Consider the following 20,799-nt stretch of genomic DNA (forward strand, 5'->3'; position numbering starts at 1 on the left):
TCAAAGTAGCCACCTTTTGCTTTGATGACTGCTTTGCACACTCTTGGCATTCTCTTAATGAGCTTGAAGAGGTAGTCACCGGAAATGGTCTTCCAAAAATCTTGAAGGAGTTCCCAGAGATGCTTAGCACTTGTTGGCCCTTTTGTCTTCACTCTGCGGTCCAGCTCACCCCAAACCATCTCCATTGGGTTCAGGTCTGGTGACTGTGGAGGCCAGGTCATCTGGAGTAGCACCCCATCACTCTCCTGCTTGGTCAAATAGCCCTTACACAGCCTGGAGGTGTGTTTGGGGTCATTGTCCTGTTGAAAAATAAATGATGGTCCAACTAAATGCAAACCGGATGGAATAGCATGCAGCTGTAAGATGCTGTGGTAGCCATGCTGGTTCAGTATGCCTTCAGTTTTGAATAAATCCCCAACAGTGTCACCTGTAAAGCACCCCCACACCATCACACCTCCTCCTCCATGCTTCACGGTGGGAACCAGGCATGTAGAGTCCATACGTTCACCTTTTCTGTGTTGCACAAAGACACGGTGGTTGGAACCAAAGATCTCAAATTTGGACTCATCAGACCAAAGCACAGATTTCCACTGGTCTAATGTCCATTCCTTGTGTTCTTTAGCCAAAACAAGTCTCTTCTGCTTGTTGCCTGTCCTTAGCAGTGGTTTCCTAGCAGCTATTTTACCATGAAGACCAGCTGCACAAAGTCTCCTCTTAACAGTTGTTGAAGAGATGTGTCTGCTGCTAGAACTCTGTGTGGCATTGGCCTGGTCTCTAATCTGAGCTGCTGTTAACCTGCGATTTCTGAGGCTGGTGACTCGGATAAACTTATCCTCAGAAGCAGAGGTGACTCTTGGTCTTCCTTTCCTGGGGCGGTCCTCATGTGAGCCAGTTTCTTTGTAGCGCTTGATGGTTTTTGCAACTGAACGTGGGGACACTTTCAAAGTTTTCCCAATTTTTCGCATTGACTGACCTTCATTTCTTAAAGTAATGATGGCCACTCGTTTTTCTTTACTTAGCTGCTTTTTTCTTGCCATAATACAAATTTTAACAGTCTATTCAGTAAGACTATCAGCTGTGTATCCACCAGACTTCTGCACAACACAACTGATGGCCCCAACCGCATTTATAAGGCAAGAAATCCCACTTATTAAACCTGACAGGGCACACCTGTGAAGTGAAAACCATTTCCGGTGACTACCTCTTGAAGCTCATCAAGAGAATGCCAAGAGTGTGCAAAGCAGTCATATAAGCAAAAGGTGGCTACTTTGAAGAACCTAGAATATAAGACATATTTTCAGCTGTTTCACACTTTTTGCTAAGTATATAATTCCACATGTGTTAATTCATAGTTTTGATGCCTTCAGTGTGAATGTACAATTTTCATAGTCATGAAAATACAGAAAAAAATTTAAATGAGAAGGTGTGTCCAAACTTTTGGTCTGTACTACATATACTGGTGCATCTCACTAAATTACAAATCATCAAAAAGTTAATTTATTTCAGTTCTTCAATACAAAAAGTGAAACTCATATATTATATAGAGTGATTACAAACAGAGTGATCTATTTCAAGTGTTCATTTCTGTTAATGTTGATGATTATGGCTTACAGCTAGTGTTGAGCGAGTATGTTCTATTAACCCTTTCGCCGAGTATGCTCGGGCCGAGCTCCGAGTATTTATAGCTGCTCGGTGATAAGGTTAAATCGCTCTCGTGTGCGTCTTACACATTCCTCACATGTAATAAAGCTGTCAAACAGTTGCAAATCATGCACACGAGAGCGATTTAACCTTATCACCGAGCAGCTATAAATACTCGGAGCTCGGCCCGAGCATACTCGGACGGAACATACTCGCTCAACCCTACTTACAGTAAATGAAAACACAAGTCATTATCTCAGTAAATTAGAATACTTTATAACAACAGCTTGAAAAATGATTTTAAAACTTGAAATGTTGGCCTACTGAAATGTATGTTCAGTAAATGCACTCAATACTTGGTCAGGGCTCCTTTTGCATCAATTACTGCATCAATGCGGCGTGGCATGGGGGCGATCAGCCTGTGGCACTGCTGAGGTGTTATGGAAGCCCAGGTTGCTTGGATAGCAGCCTTCAGCTCGTCTGCATTGTTGGGTCTTGTGTCTCTGATCTTCCTCATGACAATACCCCATAGATCCTCTGCCGGGAAGGCAGAGTGACTCACCGGCGCCTGCGCACAGGTTTCCTGCTCCACGAGGCTACACAGACAGCAGGAAGAAGAGTGCCCTCCGTACAGGGTAAACTGCGCAGGCGCGGGATCCGTCCGGGAACTGCACGTCACAGGGCCATGTGACGTGCAGGGGAGGGTGTGAATATGGAAATGAAGCTAATAGGCGGCGATTTCTTCGCCTCCCCCAGACACGAAGCTTGCCAATACTAATTTATTAAAAAGCTATTACAAAGCAAGTAGACCTCTGCTATGGGCCATACAGGTAAGTTTAGATTCACATTTCTATCACCTGTATGCCCATATTAGAGGTCTGATAGGTCCCAGGGGGTGCCAGATTCCCTTTAAAAACTGGAAACAGGGGAGTATGTGGAGCACATGTCAGGACGACGGCGGTTTTGGGCAAAATGCGCTTCTACGGGTCCAGAGATCAAGAACCTGTAGAAGCACATTTTGCACGAAACAGCCGTCGTCCTGACATGTGCTCCACATACTCCCCTGTTTCCAGTTTTTAACTATGATGGAATAAAGCTTATGTTTTAGGACCAGTGAGTGCTCTCTATTTTTTCTTATATGGACTTAACTCTGACATTAGAAAGGCTGTGTTTGCATCAAAGAGATTGTGGTCTCCTGGAACTGTATCCAACCCCTTTCAGAGGGTTATCCAGATATACTCAGGGCAATTAGAGTACCTGTTATTCATGGCAAATTTATTCACCGCAATTGAATATTTGGGGAAAATTCCCTGAATTTCAAAAGGTTCAATGATCTCTAACTGCAGATCATCACTTTTGTATTGCAATTGCAATTTTAAAGGGGACTTATGAACCGATTCATGCTGACTACAATCACAGGCTGTGCAAGTGCAGCAGTGTATGTCTTACTCTAAAACATTACTGCATTGCAGAGTAAACATACTTTGAAAATCTGGCCAGAGACTATGTGTCTTGACTATCTAATCCGAGGCCAGTCAATGGCTGGCTTCATCCCACTTTGCTCCAGTGCACTGACAGATCTCTCCCTCTGTATGTGCGTACATTGGGAGAGACCTGTCAGTCAAAGAAATCAGGATGGTGAGTAGCCATCGAAGACCTGCCTCAAACTTGTCAATCAAGACGCATAGTGTACATTCAGCTGGTCAAAATATGTCTACTTTGGAATTCCACAGTGTTTCAAAGTAAAACATACCTGGCTACAATCATGCCGCTGTGTCAGATTCATGCTGGACATTGTTCAGACAGCATGAATATGTTGATAGTTTCCCTTAGAGGGGTTGTCTCGTCTAGAATGACAAGTCTGCAGTCGCTCTGTGTGACTGCAGACTTGTGAATCCTCCCAGTGCTGGCACTGTGCGCTGAGAACATTCGCCGGTGTCTGTGTAAGGAAGTATACGATATGCATACTCCCAGCCAAAACCTGACGAGTGGGCACGGCCTCTCTCAATATACCCTGGACCCTTGTATTGAGAGAGGCCTCACCCACCAGTCACACAAAGTGACTGCAGACTTTTCATTCTAGACCTGACAACCCCTTTAAAAGGGAACCGATCAACAGATTCATTAACAGATTAAAGATAGGATTTCAATAACTTGGGTAAAACCATTGTTCTTCGAAAGTATTGTCCATTCAGGTCATTTTGTCACGTGTGATAACTGTACTCATTTTGTGCAAACTGTATCACCTTAAATTTCCTCTAGGTTTTTCAAATCCACTTAATTGTTTACAATAAAATGGTTTATTCCTTATTTCTAGCAACAATTCTTATTATCAAGGGAGATGGTGCAGAATTGTACAGGGGAAATATATTCTACATTTGCAGGGCTGCTGATGACGATTGCTATCGTTGGTGTAAATGAAGAATGAATATATCGTTTATGCCCATTATGCTTTAAGAACCTGCAGCATCTAGCACATCACAAACTGCAGCAAAACACTATTTCAATTTATGCTGTTTTTGCATGTTAAAGAAGCATGTCTGAAACGTTGTAAAGCATATTAAGCCATCAAAATCTAATCTTCTCAATAAAGATAATATAGCCCTACCAGTATTTTATTTCCTACGTGTCTCTTTTTATGTCATTTACACAACATTGCCAACAATTTCCAGAAATAGAAAATATGGGGAATCACTATTCAGTCCAAATCCAGTATGGTTTAACAAACTGCCAGAATGCAATATATGTATTGTATGTGTATATACATATATATATATAGAAAAAAACACAAAAATGGAGCTTGGTTTAAGTTGGTATACATGCAGCACATAAACGCATGTGACACAATGGCCATAAATCAGGAAAAACCTACAAGAAGCAAAATTAATATAAACCTTGCTGCAAATTAATAAAAAAGCAAAAGTGCATCTAAATAACAAGGGGTTCTTAGTAACACTGTTTTTGATCAAAAATAGCAAAAAAGTCATCCCACCATGGCAGGGTGACCCCATTGGGTATGGTCCTACTCTGTCTAATATTAAAAGCTTGCCATGTGTCAAAGTTGACCTCAGTGTGTGAATTAGAGCAGACAATGGACCGGGTCCCGAAATGTGGACACCAGCCTTGGAAAGTTATTGAAATGTAATTTTGAGTGAGCTGACAGAAGAAGCTGACAGTGAGCTGCATGTTATGTAGTGTGAGTGTATTAATATACTCGCCTATCGACGCTCTCTCCAGTGTCCAGCGCTGATCTTCTCAGTTGCTCACTGATGTCACGGCAATTCTGACTGGCTGACTCGTCCTATGCGCTATGCATGAGCTGGAAGTCTATTTTACATTGAAAGCCTATGGAGCCTCGTTCTGTCGCTCCATAGGCTTGCAGGTCATGCAGAGCACAGTGTCATTGACAAGCAGAGAACGGCGCTGGACACTGCAGAAAGCATTGGTAGGTGAGTATATTAATACACTCACACTACATTACATGCATGTACACACACACATTTTATGTATAAAAAAGTTAGTGGGAGATAAGCCATTAATGGGATGTCTCACATGCAAAATGCAATTTGTGTCAAATTAATCATCATATAATATCATCATATTGCGGCATACACGTCGTGTTAAATTTGGAGTAACTGAACTGATTTGAATTAATAATAAATAATAACATTTGGAACGTTTTTCCTTACACAGTTATTGATTGCCTTCCATAAGAAATGGTTATAGTGACTTAGCATCATTCTATATAGAACATATGCTTAGCAACTATTAATTGCATATTAAATTGTGCTGCCATCATTATGAGCATTTTTAAATTTGCACTTTAAATGTCGTTGCTAAATGTTTGGCACCTATTATTTCTGCAGAATCTGAGCCCAAAGGTAATTTGTGGGCAACTTCATTCCCAATGGTTGGCACATATAAACACATATTTTACACTAAAGTGTTCGTTGTTTGGCAAACATCTTGGACACAACCATTCATTTCACAATTTTCTTAAGCCGTGAAAGTAAAAAATGTTGTTGTAATCTACAAAACTCTTCTAGACAATTTAATTTGACATACAGTATGTGTATGATCTCATCTGTGTACGGTATCTCTCTCTTCAATGGCTTCTGTCAAATGAAGCTAGTTGTCTGCCCAATTTTTGGCCTAGTGCACTCTTCATTTTCCTATATTTATTTCAAGGATCCAATAATATTGTTTCTAACGTTCAATATTAAGGGTGGAGATTCACAGCGACTTTAACTGTGACATCTTCACGTGGCCAAATTTCACTATGTGCCGCTGCTGCAGCGCAGCGTTGTACAAGTGAATGGGGTTGCTAAAGGAACTGAGACGAGCAAATCGCAAAAAAGATGAAGTGATTGGACTTTTTTCAGCTTGGCTGTCATAGTCGAAGTACTCTCTCGATTGCAATGTAAGCCCATTCACTTATATCGAGCTGGCTGCGATGTAGCAGCATCACCTAGCAAAACTTGGGACGCACGACAGGTGTTGCGGCCAAAGTCATCGTGTAGCTCTAGTCTATTTCTTACCTTGTGGACTGCTTTTGTCATTAGCTGCATAACAGTGATCAATGAGAGGCATTATTAAGTAATCCCATTTGCTGCAGTAGTTGCTTAAAATCAGTGGACCACCAGATGAAATCGTCTTCTCAATTGGTGTCAAGACATTGCTTCCTTGCCTAATCACAAATAAAAATGTAACATGGAAAATTAAAATAAACTACAATTCTTTAGAAATTCTTAGAATCTAATTAATTATTTCATGACCATGTATTTGTATATGTTGCAAGTATTGTGCGAAACAAAGGCACTGTATATAATGTCTAGCTTTTCAAAAAATGCCTAAAACATGAAGGCAATGTATAATATAAATGAATCAGTACACATTGCTTAAGTATTATATATATTACAAAGTTTAAGGCTGCGTGTCAAACAACAAAACTGTAGTCTAAAACATGAGGGAAATATATAAAAAAGGTTAACCAAAAGTAGAGAGTGTAAAAGGTTGGTACTAAAGCCAAACAGCTCATGACATAGGCATAGGTGGTGCCAGCCTGGCAATATAATAATTATAATCCATAGCAGTAATAGAGAAAAGTAGCGTAGAATAAAAAATAGTGCAAATCTTATTTATTCTTTATCAAATACAATGTGTTTATATCGGGGAGAAGCGCGTCTTGCACACAGGCAACAGCAGCTTTGCGTGTACCTACAGTGGTGGCCAAAAGTATTGGCACCCCTGCAATTCTGTCAGATAATACTCAGTTTCTTCCTGAAAATGATTGCAATCACAAATTCTTTGGTATTATTATCTTCATTTAATTTGCTTGCAAGGAAAAAACACAAAAGAGAATGAAGCAAAAATCAAATCATTGATCATTTCACACAAAACTCCAAAAATGGGCCAGACAAAAGTATTGGCACCCTCAGCCTAATACTTGGTTGCACAACCTTTAGCCAAAATAACTGCGAACAACTGCTTCCAGTAACCATCAATGAGTTTCTTACAATGCTGTGCTGGAATTGTAGACCATTCTTCTTTGGCAAACTGCTCCAGGTCCCTGATATTTGAAGGGTGCCTTCTCCAAACTGTCATTTTGAGATCTCTCCACAGGTGTTTTATGGGATTCAGGTCTGGACTCATTGCTGGCCACCTTAGAAGTCTCCAGTGCTTTCTCTCAAACCATTTTATAGTACTTTTGGAAGTGTGTTTTGGGTCATTGTCCTGCTGGAAGACCCATGACCTCTGAGGGAGACCCAGCTTTCTCACACTGGGCCCTACACTATGCTGCAAAACTTGTTGGTAGTCTTCAGACTTCATAATGCCATGCACACGGTCAAGCAGTCCAGTGCCAGAGTCAGCAAAGCAACCCCAAAACATCAGGGAACCTCCGCCATTTTTGACTGTAGGGACCGTGTTCTTTTCTTTGAATGCCTCTTTTTTTTCCTGTACACTCTATGTTGATGCTTTTTCCCAAAAAGCTCTACTTTTGTCTCATCTGACCAGAGAACATTCTTCCAAAGCGTTCTATGCTTTCTCAGGTAAGTTTTGGCAAACTCCAGCCTGGCTTTTTTATGTCTCGGGGTAAGAAGTGGGGTCTTCCTGGGTATCCTACCATTCAGTCCCTTTTCATTTAGACGCCGACAGATAGTACGGGTTGACACTGTTGTACCCTCGGACTGCAGGGCAGCTTGAACTTGTTTGGATGTTAGTCGAGGTTCTTTATCCACCATCCGCACAATCTTGCGTCGAAATCTCTCGTCAATTTTTCTTTTCCGTCCACATCTAGGGAGGTTAGCCGCAGTGCCATGGGCTTTATACTTCTTGATGACACTGCGCACGGAAGACACAGGAACATTCAGGTCTTTGGAGATGGACTTGTAGCCTTGAGATTGCTCATGCTTCCTCACAATTTGGTTTCTCAAGTCCTCAGACAGTTCTTTGGTCTTCTTTCTTTTCTCCATGCTCAATGTGGTACACACAAGGACACAGGACAGAGGTTGAGTCAACTTTAATCCATGTTAACTGACTGCAAGTGTGATTTAGTTATTGCCAACACCTGTTAGGTGCCACAGGTAAGTTACAGGTGCTGTTAATTACACGAATTAGAGAAGCATCACATGATTTTTCAAACAGTGCCAATACTTTTGTCCACCCCCTTTTTTAGGTTTGTTGTGGAATTGTATCCAATTTCGCTTTAGAACAATTCTTTTTGTGTTTTTTCATTGAAGACAAATTAAATGAACATAATAATACCAAAGAATTTGTGATTGCAATCATTTTCAGGAAGAAACTGAGTATTATCTGACAGAATTGAAGGGGTGCCAATACTTTTGCCCACCACTGTACCTAATCCTGATGAGGCACAAGCATATATAAAATGGTCATTTTTTCTGCAACTTGCTCTCTCCCCAATATAATACCTTGTATTTGATATAGAATATAGAAGATTTACATGACTGGCAAATGCCAATCATTTTCTATTTTACTGTACGTATGCAGTTTTTTCTTCAACTCTACCCACAAGTGTTCGATTAGGTTGAGGTCTTGGGAATGTGGGGGTCAATCCATCACCTCTACGTCATTGTTATTGAACCAATTTCGACGTATGCTTCGGATTGTTGTCCTGATGGAACACTATGTTGTCCTTTTCATATACATAGTACTCGACTGTGTGAAGTAACTCATCTTGTAGGATACTAACATATAGCTCAGCACTGAGACCACCATCCTGGTGAGATCATTGATCCTGGTCAAGTATCCAACACCTTTGGCTATGAAACAACCCCATATCATCAGGCTTCATCCAACAAACTTGACAGTTCCTTCAATTTCTCCATCCATTAGCCTCTTTTTTCTTTTTTTCTTCCAGACCCATTGGCACTCATCAGAGCCTCATCTATTGACTTTCATCATATCGTTCCAAATCACCCATTTCCAATCTTCTACTGTCCACTTTTCATACTTTTTTGCAAACTCAAGCCGACGCTTCTTATGACAATATTGAAGTTGAGGCTTCTTCACCTTTTTTCGAGCCACCATTTCAGATTTGTGTAATGTACGTTGCACTGTGCTTGCATGGACATCTGTGATCTCACTATTACAAAGCATTAAATCCACCTCCACTGTCGTGTTTGTCGTACCAGAACTGATAGACCTTGTGATAAGCCGACTTGTTGAATCCGATATTTTGCCTGGATGTCCACTTCTTGGTATTTGAATGGATGAAAGGACTCAATTTCATATTGTTTTAACTGTCATGGCACGCACATGCAGTTTGGCAATTTTCTTGGCCGAGAGACCGCTATCGATGAGCCGGATGATGCGGCTTCTCTTTTCTTGGGGAATCTTCTTCATGGCTTCTCCTCGATTAGAACCAGTGACCTTTCGCTTGGGAATCAACTTAATAACACACTGAGCTATTAGGGAATGTGAGAACAGGTTGTATTTTGTAGTATACAGAAAGAAAAAAAAAATTTCACCACCAGGAGCAAAACAGAAACAATGCAGTGACATGACAAGCATCTGCATAACTGATAATATGCTAAATAGTTGCAAGTCAAATTTATGTATGAGGTAGCCAAGATGACTGTCTATAAAATGATGGTAGTCTAATGTTCGAAGCAATAGTGGATGGTGAGATATGGAGCCTGAAAGTCAAAACTTCAAAACATTGTTATACTTTTGCTTGTCACTGTATATGTCTCAGCCCAAAGATTAAAAAAACAATTGACCAAACAGCATTTTAAAACTTAAAAATAAATATTATCAACTCTCCTAAGCCATCTATGAACATGTAGGTCATAGAAAGTTGAATAAAATGATATCTTAATATTTGCAATCCAATTTCTTATTCCAGAGAAATTCACATTTTTCTCAATATATTAATGAGCTTTTAAGATAGACCGGACATACAGTACAGACCAAAAGTTTGGACACACCTTCTCATTTAAAGATTTTTCTGTATTTTCATGACTATGAAAATTGTACATTCACACTGAAGGCAACAAAACTATGAATTAACACATGTGGAATTATATACTTAACAAAAAAGTGTGAAACAACTGAAAATATCTCTTATATTCTAGGTTCTTCAAAGTAGCCACCTTTTGCTTTGATGACTGCTTTGCACACTCTTGGCATTCTCTTGATGAGCTTCAAGAGGTAGTCACCGGAAATGGTCTTCCAACAATCTTGAAGGAGTTCCCACAGATGCTTAGCACTTGTTGACCCTTTTGCCTTCACTCTGCGGTCCAGCTCATCCCAAACCATCTCGATTGGGTTCAGGTCTGGTGACTGTGGAGGCCAGGTCATCTGGCATAGCACCCCATCACTGGAGGTGTGTTTGGGGTCATTGTCCTGTTGAAAAATAAATGATGGTCCAACTAAACGCAAACCGGATGGAATAGCATGCCGCTGCAAGATGCTGTGGTAGCCATGCTGGTTCTGTATGCCTTCCATTTTGAATAAAACCCCAACAGTGTCACCAGCAAAGCACCCCCACACCATCACATATCCTCCTCCATGCTTCACGGTGTGAACCAGGCATGTAGAGTCAATCCGTTCACCTTTTCTGCGTCGCACAAAGACACGGTGGTTGAAACCAAAGATCTCAAATTTGGACTCATCAGACCAAAGCACAGATTTCCACTGGTCTAATGTCCATTCCTTGTGTTCTTTAGCCCAAACAAGTCCCTTCTGCTTGTTGCCTGTCCTTAGCAGTGGTTTCCTAGCAGCTATTTTACCATGAAGGCCTGCTGCACAAAGTCTCCTCTTAACAGTTGTTGAAGAGATGTGTCTGCTGCTAGAACTCTGTGTGGCATTGACCTGGTCTCTAATCTGAGCTGCTGTTAACCTGTGATTTTTGAGGCTGGTGACTCGGATAAACTTATCCTCAGAAGCCTCAGAGGTCTTCCTTTCCTTCCTTTCATGTGAGCCAGTTTCTTTGTAGCGCTTGATGGTTTTTGCAACTGCACTTGGGGAAACTTTCAAAGTTTTCCCAATTTTTCGGACTGACTGACCTTCATTTCTTAAAGTAATGATGGCCACTCGTTTTTCTTTACTTAGCTGCTTTTTTCTTGCCATAATACAAATTCTAACAGTCTATTCAGTAGGACTATCAGCTGTGTATCCACCAGACTTCTGCACAACACAAATGATGGTCCCAACCCCATTTATAAGGCAAGAAATCCCACTTATTAAACCTGAGAAGGGCACACCTGTGAAGTGAAAACCATTTCCGGTGACTACCTCTTGAAGCTCATCAAGAGAATGCCAAGAGTGTGCAAAGCAGTCATCAAAGCAAAAGGTGGCTACTTTGAAGAACCTAGAATATAAGAGATATTTTCAGTTGTTTCAAACTTTTTTGTTAAGTATATAATTCCATATGTGTTAATTCATAGTTTTGATGCCTTCAGTGTTAATGTACAATTTTCATAGTCATGAAAATACAGAAAAATCTTTAAATGAGAAGGTGTGTCCAAACTTTTGGTCTGTACCGTAGATCTCCCTAAAAATTTACATCCAGATCTTAATTTAACATGAAAAGGGGGCATTATCAATGTGATATGTAATGAATGACAGTCTGCTCTCTCCTGATCTACATGTCTCACAATGGTAACATCCCTTTCATTTAAAATAAGCTCTGAAGGCAGATTCTCCAGGAGATCTATGTCTGGGCCATAGATCTTAACAGCTCACTTACATATTAAGAAAAATGTAGATTTCTAGGGAATAAGAGAAAGGATTGCATATATCAAGGTATCATTTTATGCAACTTTCTATGACTTGCATGCCCATATAGATGGCTTATGAGGGTTGATCCTACTGACAGATTCCCTTTAAACTACTGGCCATAGAAGTTGCTGCAAAGTTTGGCCCAGATAGTAAACCGACTTTCATTGCCACCATGTTCAGTGTGGCTTACTACCTGACAAATTTACAGGAACAATTGAAACAGAAATGCCTCCATGGTGACTGAAGCTGAAGAGCACATAGCAGAGGAACAGGCAGCTGAGGACACAATCACAAAGCAGAAGATTCTGAAAGCCACAGCAACTCTGCATGATTGTATACAAATGACCTAGAAAATAGGACAAACATACATTTTCTTTGCATAAATGGAATGGAAGGTATGGACAGTCACAATTAGGAAGCTTGTTCATACAAAGCATTTTTGTCGTGTTTTGTCAGCCTGTTTTTGCAAAAAAATTTAACATTTTAGTGTGCCAGCAAAGTGAATGAGATTTCTAAAATCTCATGTACGTGCAGCCTTTTTTCCCTGCAGTTTCAAATCTGCAGAATGTCAATTCTTTCAGTGTTTTTGCACCGTTTTTCACCAGTTCAAATATATAGGGAAAAATAGGCAAAAAATTGCATAATTTACACTGTTTTTCCAGCCAAGAAACACATTTTTGGAAATGTCTGCTGTAAATATTTAACGTGTGCATATACCTTTAAGCATTCCAACTTGTGGGACCACAGAGAGATGTTCCTGCTAAGGTACAGACCCATTCATTATACTGAACAAAGTATTTAAACTTCATAGATAAGAAGGACATACTATGTGAATATAGAGCTCATATACATCTCTTAAAATCAGAGCACTCAAAATATTTATTTTTTGGTGATTACTTGTCAGAGGTCAGACAAAACTAGAGGCCTTCCGTTGGCAGTGGGTTGTGTACCAAGCTTGATAAAAGAGATTATCTAGTTCTCCCTGATCTACCCTGCAATCTGAAATTAAAAAAAAAAACGCTAGAGTGTTGCTTTAAAGAAGTGGACAACCAATTTAATAAGAAACAGTGCATGGAGGCCGCTTCAGCCCACCCCCAGCTTTCTTTTCTGGTTTCGCGGACCCCAACAATACTACCAATTTTACTTTGGTTGCTCATTCAGTTGATAAGCTTAAAAGTAATTAGTCTGAAAATCCTTTTAGTGTTAACATCACACAACTTTAATAATATCTTCAGCTAAAAAGTGAAACTTCAATGGAGCAAGTGTTTTTCCATTACTGCTTTGTAATAAGAAATCCTTTCCCTAGAGGACTTTACTGTAATAATGAAACTGAAAACAATTGCATGCATTGCTATTTTTTATTTTTCTCTACTTGAATAACTTCATCTTACCGTGCTAGGAGACTTATAGACGAAAATGACTTTCCTGGGGATGTCCCAAGGATTTCCTGAACCCACATTTCTCCACTGAAACATGGATCCATCAATATAACCGGGCGCTGCCAAGAAAAATAAAGTATAGCCGCATTCTCCATCTGCTGAGGAGTCCAGTCTGCAGGAGAAAAACAAATTTGTATTGAGCTGATGTCCAATAACAGGTTTTCTGCCCATATTCTGGCTCAATCGCAAGGTCACCACCTGCCTAATGACAAGGTGAGCCAAGCACAATAATGATATGCAGACGTCTAATTGAATTAAATTAACACCACAAAGCACTAACAAAAACTGAAAAATAATAAAAAAGCAAAAAACATTAAAATTTATTGAGATAACAATACAATTACAAAAAAGAACAACTATACAAACAACACAAAAAATGAATAAAACAAATCATGTGAAATCATTTCTTATTTCATAGGAACTCTAGCCATTATTCTTCATGCAATTCTTGTTTTACCGGGCTGGTTTTCTTCAATCATGTTTTTGATTGTGGTCATATGAACCGGACCTCATGGTCCTCAGGGACCTCAGACCAATTTCAGAATAAGTCTTTATGTACAACATACTTTGCTCGCAATATTTTCTGTAATTCTAACACTTGTAGCAAAAACTTTTCAAAGAAATTTTGGACACTGTGCGACCCTATCTATACAAAAGTCAGGAATGTACAACAGTAGAGTTATCATTTAATACCACTCGGTTTAGAAACATAAAACAGTTATCATTTATAAAGAAATAGTGTTTGTGGTGTAGTATGTGCACTAGTCAATGGATAGTGGCATTACTTAGATGATTTACCTTTTGTTGACCATTTTTGAATGTTATCGCCTGGCACAATTCTCATTAGAAGAGCTTTTATAAAGTCCATATAAAGCTCATCTGTAATGATGGGTGAACATTGCCTGCGTAATGACAATTCATCTAAACAGATTTCTTAATGGTATGGATGCTGGTTACCATTCTCCATAGTGATATTATGTTCTCCTGTACAACAACAAAAAATCACTCTCGACATTAGACGAAAAATATCTAAAGTAAGTAAAAGAAATAATACGTTTAGCCTACACTTAAGGCATCAGATCAGGAGAAGACACCAGACACCAAGCAGGAGGTGGAGACTTTCGGCGCCGGGCTTGTCCCAGCTTATGGGCCCCATAGCAGTCATGTAATGTATGTAGTGGTGGTATGGCACTGGTCTGAACTTAGACCACGAATACTGCGGAAAGTAACTGCAGATCTGTGAGCTATGTGGCTCTCTATAAAGGATGTTACAGTTATTCTGGCCTAATGTTTTATGTGATATGCAAAACACTGCACGTATCCAGTAATGATGGTATCTCTACAGTAACATGAACAATATACTGAAAGGGAAAAATCTTATATATAGAAAACTCCAGATGTGACCTTCTTTACTTTTGATCTTGGAACAAAACATCATAAGATAAGGGTTACAAAATGACCAGGTTTTAAGAAGGAAAATGATTTTGTGAAACTCTGCCATGAGATGCTTATGTTTTGTGTATTGTGATCTGATTTTGAGTCCATCCAGTATTTTGCATGCATGTTGGGATGAATTTGAATTATGGGAAATTCGTGGAAGGTAAAGGTCGACATATCTGAAAATAAAAGCATTATTGTAGAACAAATGCGCAAGATAACATGTTGGATCCTTGGTTATGTTCTCTCATTTTACACCCGAGATCAGGTATACAAGCCAAGATCAGTGAGCTGCAGGCCCATCTGCAGTATTGGTTATGTGACGGCATAACCAATTACATCTTATAAAACAAATAAAACCATTACTGTACCTACATTTATTTCATTTATAATTGAATTTATCTCACAACAACTGGCATTGTGGGTTATAAATAATCTAGCGATAGAGAATTTATAACTGGTGGAGAAAGGTTGATCTTGATGGATCTGAGGCATTTTTCAACCAATATAACTGCATGTAACTTTACAGCATAACAAAAGGTGCAACTAGCTTTAATTTCTAGAGATTACACTAACAATAATGAAGCACAATGTACCTTCATTTTCTTGGTCTTCACCACTAGGACCGCTTTTTCGATTATCCACTGAAGAATCAGATGTAAATATGACAGAGAACTCAATTACACGGCCTACAAGCAAAATACAACTAACCTGTAAGACTGGTATGTGAAAAAGGTTTAACAGAGGTATGCCTGGTTCTATAGCTTATTGTACCATGAACTGTGATACCGTAAAGTTGTTAATTAGCTGCAGGTGAATCATGCGTGACCCTGTAGACTGGTCACTGTCATACATTTTTGCCTGATTCATATGCAGAGGTTTTCATATAATATTTATGAAGATAATCAAATTATAAAGCTTCACCAATGTGAAGATACGTATTGATGATGACATGACTGGTCACAGGCATTACCAGAAGAACATTCATGTTACTGTGAAGAACATGTCATGTGAAGAATCTGAGCACATGTTTATCTTTTTGTACCTTGACTGTGTCCTTTTTGTTTCTAATGTGCTTAAAAGGAATCCGTCAGCATGTTATTGCTGTGTTATCTGAAAGCAGCACATAGAAAGCATGACTCTGATGTGTCACTTACTATGCTGTGGTCTGCAGTTTCAATACAATCAATGTTTTATCCCCAGGAGATCGTCACTGCAGGACTAGGTTTTGCATGCAAGCCAGACCAGCTAATCTGTGTAACTCTACCACCACCACTGATTGACACCTTGATAACAATGTACAGAGTACACAGGAAGCTGCCAATCAGGGGTTTGTGCTGGTTACACACTGCTAAGCATACTGACCACTGCTACATTTTACAGCAGAGAAAACAGGGATTCTATCAAAATTTCACCAAGCTGCCCAGTAAGTGATACATTGCTGGAATCAGGCTTTCTGGCCCTATGTTATGCTGCTCTCACATTATGTAGCAAAAGCCTGCTGATAGAGTCCCTTTAAAATTATCAGAATAAATTAACCATTGTCCACAAGCTAATGCTCGACTAATGCTTGATTAGAAAAGAGGATTGTCCTTAATATACACTGTTATTTGTGATGTAATTACTTTCTGATTGCAGCCCCAAGCAGTACAGAAAGTTACATTTCTGGTGCAATCTGAGGCCTAGCTGGTAGTAATTCCCTACAATTTTTATGCGGTGATAGGTTGGATAGAAAAGGCTTAATAAGAGAAGCATTGACACTCAAGAATCATATTCCTTTTTTTTTGTTTTTATAAAACCTAAAAAATGAACTTACTTGAAATACTAAATCTGACGTGGAGCTATGGGCACCTTACAAAACATGAACTGGGCTGGTATAATGATAAATGAATACTCAATTACTAATTTTCATATGTCCAACAGGATCAGTCCACAAACATAAAAGCTCTGGTGGCTAGTACGACACACAATAAATAATATAGGTGGCATTTGATACATAAAACTGATAGGCGATCATTTTAAGGCTTTATATCTTTTTATATATCTTTTTATATATGTTAGGCTTTATATATTTTTTGAGAATACATGTTCCTCTCTTTAGCAAAGAATATTATATAATTTAGTATTTCTGAAATAAAGGTCTTAGAATGTGTAGAAACATTTGCTAATGTACAAATGTTGTAAAAGCTACAAGAATAATGAAAAAATACAATTATAGACATTAGAAAAATGATTACTATTCTACAATATATGCATTTTCAGCAATGTATTAGGCTTAAAAAGAGACTGTGGCTTTCAGGTTTTATTCTACCTTACAACATATATTTTAGTGCACATATATTTAACCAGATTTATGTTACCTTTGAGTGGGTCAATTGAGTCTATCATTAACGGAAAACCTCTCTCTTTCACCGCCATGGGCCACTCCACTGCTAGCATGAGCTGTCGAAACTGGTGCTCATAAGTACCAAGGTACGACACTAATCCTGCTGCCATGGCTGTACTTCCAGGGATCCCACTGAGCCTGTCTGGAAGGGAGCTTACAATAGCAGAGTATTTCTTGTTCTCCTCGTCAAGAAGCTTCAAAAAGATTAAAGATATTACAGACCGTTAAATGGAGTTGTCAAGTTATATGTCATTTTATAGGATTGAGCTTGGTGTGGGTTATCTAAAGGGCTAGGATCTTTCCAGGCTGCCTCTACATTGTTATTTTCTTAGCCTTAGAGCATCACTCATCTCCGACTTGCAGATCTGTGTGGAGTAAACCAAAAACGACATCATCCTTTTTTATGCAGCTTATGGACGCGCGTTCAGAATGTTCCTTCACGGAAGCCGGTGTTCTCATTTTTTTGGCTATTTTGTATAATAAACTTTATTGATGCCTATTGATGTGGATGTTAATGTCTCAAAAATATCAGCCCTATGAATGTATTTCTACATGTTGAGTGCATTTTTGTCTAAACTTAGTAATGCATTATGATTTGCAAGGATCACACAGATATACAAGATTAGTGAAAAGCAGTTATGCTAAACACCATCAAGATTTATACAGTCAGAAGTGAGGTGCTTTTCAGCCCGTCATATGATCCCTGAGGGCCATATAGCCAAGAGGGTAGCCCTACTATGCATATCATTTGCTCTCTGACCTTTCAATCAGGATGCTGAGGGGCATTACTCTATTCAGATGCTTCACTAGTATAGCTGCATGAACACATCTTATATATACTCTATTTTAAAGGGGACCTTTCACCAAATTTTTCATGTTGAGCTGGACACACAACATATCAGTGTCTGAAAAACGGAATGTTTGTTTGTTTTTAATTTCGCTTCTCCATTGTAGAGATATTAATAATCAAAGCATTGGCACATAATGAGTTAACTTTATTTAAGTCCAAGTGGGTGTTATCAGATAGCAACTCATAGAGGAGAAGAAGTACACACCCTCAGTCCCCATTGAAAACAGGTACCAACAACTTGATTGCTAATATCTCCGCAACGTAGAGGCAAAATAAAAAACAAACAAAAACCAGAATGCTTTATTCTGCTCTGAAGCCACTGTTACATTGTGTGTCCAGCCCAACATGTAAAATTTGGGTAAATGTCCTCTTTAAAGACTGCGTATGTGTTATAACTGCAGCCAAACCGCTTTCCCCATTTAAATCTGTTAGAAAAGTGACAAAAGTGCCAGATAAATCACATATAAAGAACAGGCTGATTTTAATAATACAATTATTTTAAATGTGTTTGTCCTTTTTAGGTAATTCATGTCTTCAGTTGAAGAAAGAATATTGGGAGAGTGCAGAAAATGGTTAAGGATGTTTGAGTTGTATTACTAGTCTTTACAATACAAATTTCTGACTTGATGAAACTTACCTGAGCTATTTTTGTTGCTTGATCCAACATTTGAGCTATTTCAATAGTCCGTTGTTGTTGCTTGTTTTTATGCATGGTTGCTTCTTCAAAGCCTTTCTCTAGGTCAGTCAATCTTATCAGTAGAGAGTTCTTTCTCTGCTGTAAAGTTGTCATTTTCTGTTCTGCTTCTTCTAAAGCAGTATTCATTTCTGACACCTTATTTCTTAAGGGTTTTACCTACAAAATATCATATATTGAAATTGGTCAACAGCAATTCATAACTATTGTTAAATGTAATACATGAAACTGTGTTGGTGACAGGCAATTTCTGGAATTGCAGAAATAGTGGTAATACATAAAAACACTTGAAAATAAAGATAAAACAGTAATTTGCAGAACTCATCCTTCTTTGACCCACTCTCAGTGATTGCAACACTACACAATGTAGCTGTATTGGCAGAAGCGGTCAGGATAAAATCCCTTCCTTTGTAGAACTCTGAATAGAGTTTGGCCAGGAAAAGAAGTAACATGATTGACTACTCACATTTGCCTTTTAGTCGTTGAAGGAGAGCAAAGTCGGAATCAGGAAAGGGAAACTTAAGACACCATACCTGGCATGGCACTGTAGTTGTTAGCAATTATGTGCCACCATGATTAGCAATATGGGATGCTGTGGCAGTGGTGTGGGCACTGGAGATGGGAGAATCGATTTGCAGGACTCCAGTCCATCGGTCAGGTCAGTAATCTCCTACCGCTGGACAGGAGGCCTGCAAATCTCCTTACCTCCCAGCATTCCTGGCTCTTGTTTGATTAGTCAGGCAGTATAACGCACACATGATATCACGCCAGCCCAACAAATCAAAAGAAGAGCCGGGAATGCCGGGAAGTAAAAAGATTTGCAGGCCTCACATCCAGCAGTCATAGATTACTGACCTGACCAATGGACTGGAGTCCAGCAAATCAATTCTCCTAGTAGGCGCTCTAGTAGACACCAATGCTGGCACCAATACTTGATATTATGTTAGTGTTGTTTACACTACTGAGACAATTGCAGTAGTTTTTTATTAACAAAAATCCAAGACATAATGTTCCAGATGGAGCATCACTAATACATATTTCCAAAACACTTCAATCCACTAATATCCTGATTACCAATCATATTGCCAACAAGCATTGTCTACCAAATCTAATTCATATGTGAGTAATGAATAAAGAAAATAAAAGTAGTTCATCCTCATCTGGGGACGAAATGAAAAGGGGGTTGCCCTTTGTTCCCCTCATTATTTCTTCCCTTATTTATTCACCACTCTTAAGGAGATAGAGGAGGGTGGTCTTCAGGCACATGAAAAATTTAATTCCGCTGCATTGACAAACCCAGCTATATATTTATATGACCTAATATTGATGTTACTTTTCTCACATGCTTGAAGCCAGTTGACATATGGGTCAACGTAGTAAAACCTTTGTCAAATGGAGAGCAATGAAATACCGGTTACTTACAGACTGTTTTAACAGCTTTTCATCAATTGCACCAAGGAAATCCATATGCAATAATTATATTTTTATAGCCTTGTTTATCTGGGCAGCAATTCGATTTGACAGTTGTTAGAAATACAATGGTAAGTAATGTGTGGCAGTGAGGATGGTAAATGGCCATTGTGTTGATTAAATTACAGGATATTCAGGCAGAAAAAAAGTCTTTCTGGTAGGCAATATTACCAACTGCTACTGCTGAAGTGAGAGTGCCCGATGCAATTTCTGGCCGTTATATCTGTCAACTGTCGAGGACATTAAGCAAATGATTTTACAGATCACTCATGTTTACATCCATGTGACACACAACATTTCTTTTGTTAGAATTCCTAGTAAATAAGCACAAGTCTCTTTCAATTTCAATTAACTGGCAGGAAATTTATTTAGGTGGCTGACAGGAACTATTTAGGGGATTAATGATCACTGATTTATGAATATTGAGCAGCATTTCAATAATCGAGGCAGAATAATCACTTATATCGCAAGCCAGCTTTCTAAACCATTATACTCTTCAGCAATCACTCAAAGGAAGTTAAATGATTCTGATTTATAACCTTAACCTACAGGGCCCAGTACATTTGCTCTATCAGTGTGTAAATTCTACAAATGCAATTCTTGCTACCTCTAGAGAACCAATTTAAGTCAACATTAT

General features: G+C 39.0%; 1 protein-coding gene across 1 annotated transcript in view; it reads right to left on the reverse strand.

Annotated features, from left to right (window-relative positions):
• Positions 1–20,799, reverse strand: part of LOC141213014 (uncharacterized) — a 903,379-nt gene that overhangs the window by 314,943 nt on the left and 567,637 nt on the right. Inside the window, 6 exon segments of the mRNA XM_073665145.1 lie at positions 6,180–6,328; positions 13,278–13,437; positions 14,124–14,309; positions 15,359–15,451; positions 17,123–17,342; positions 18,636–18,851. Coding sequence (XP_073521246.1) covers positions 6,180–6,328; positions 13,278–13,437; positions 14,124–14,309; positions 15,359–15,451; positions 17,123–17,342; positions 18,636–18,851 — 1,024 coding nt within the window.

Source organism: Phyllobates terribilis, unplaced genomic scaffold, assembly GCF_046119375.1.
Source record: "Phyllobates terribilis strain yellow unplaced genomic scaffold, ASM4611937v1 Scaffold_2__4_contigs__length_985480577, whole genome shotgun sequence".
Taxonomy (NCBI): domain Eukaryota; kingdom Metazoa; phylum Chordata; class Amphibia; order Anura; family Dendrobatidae; genus Phyllobates; species Phyllobates terribilis.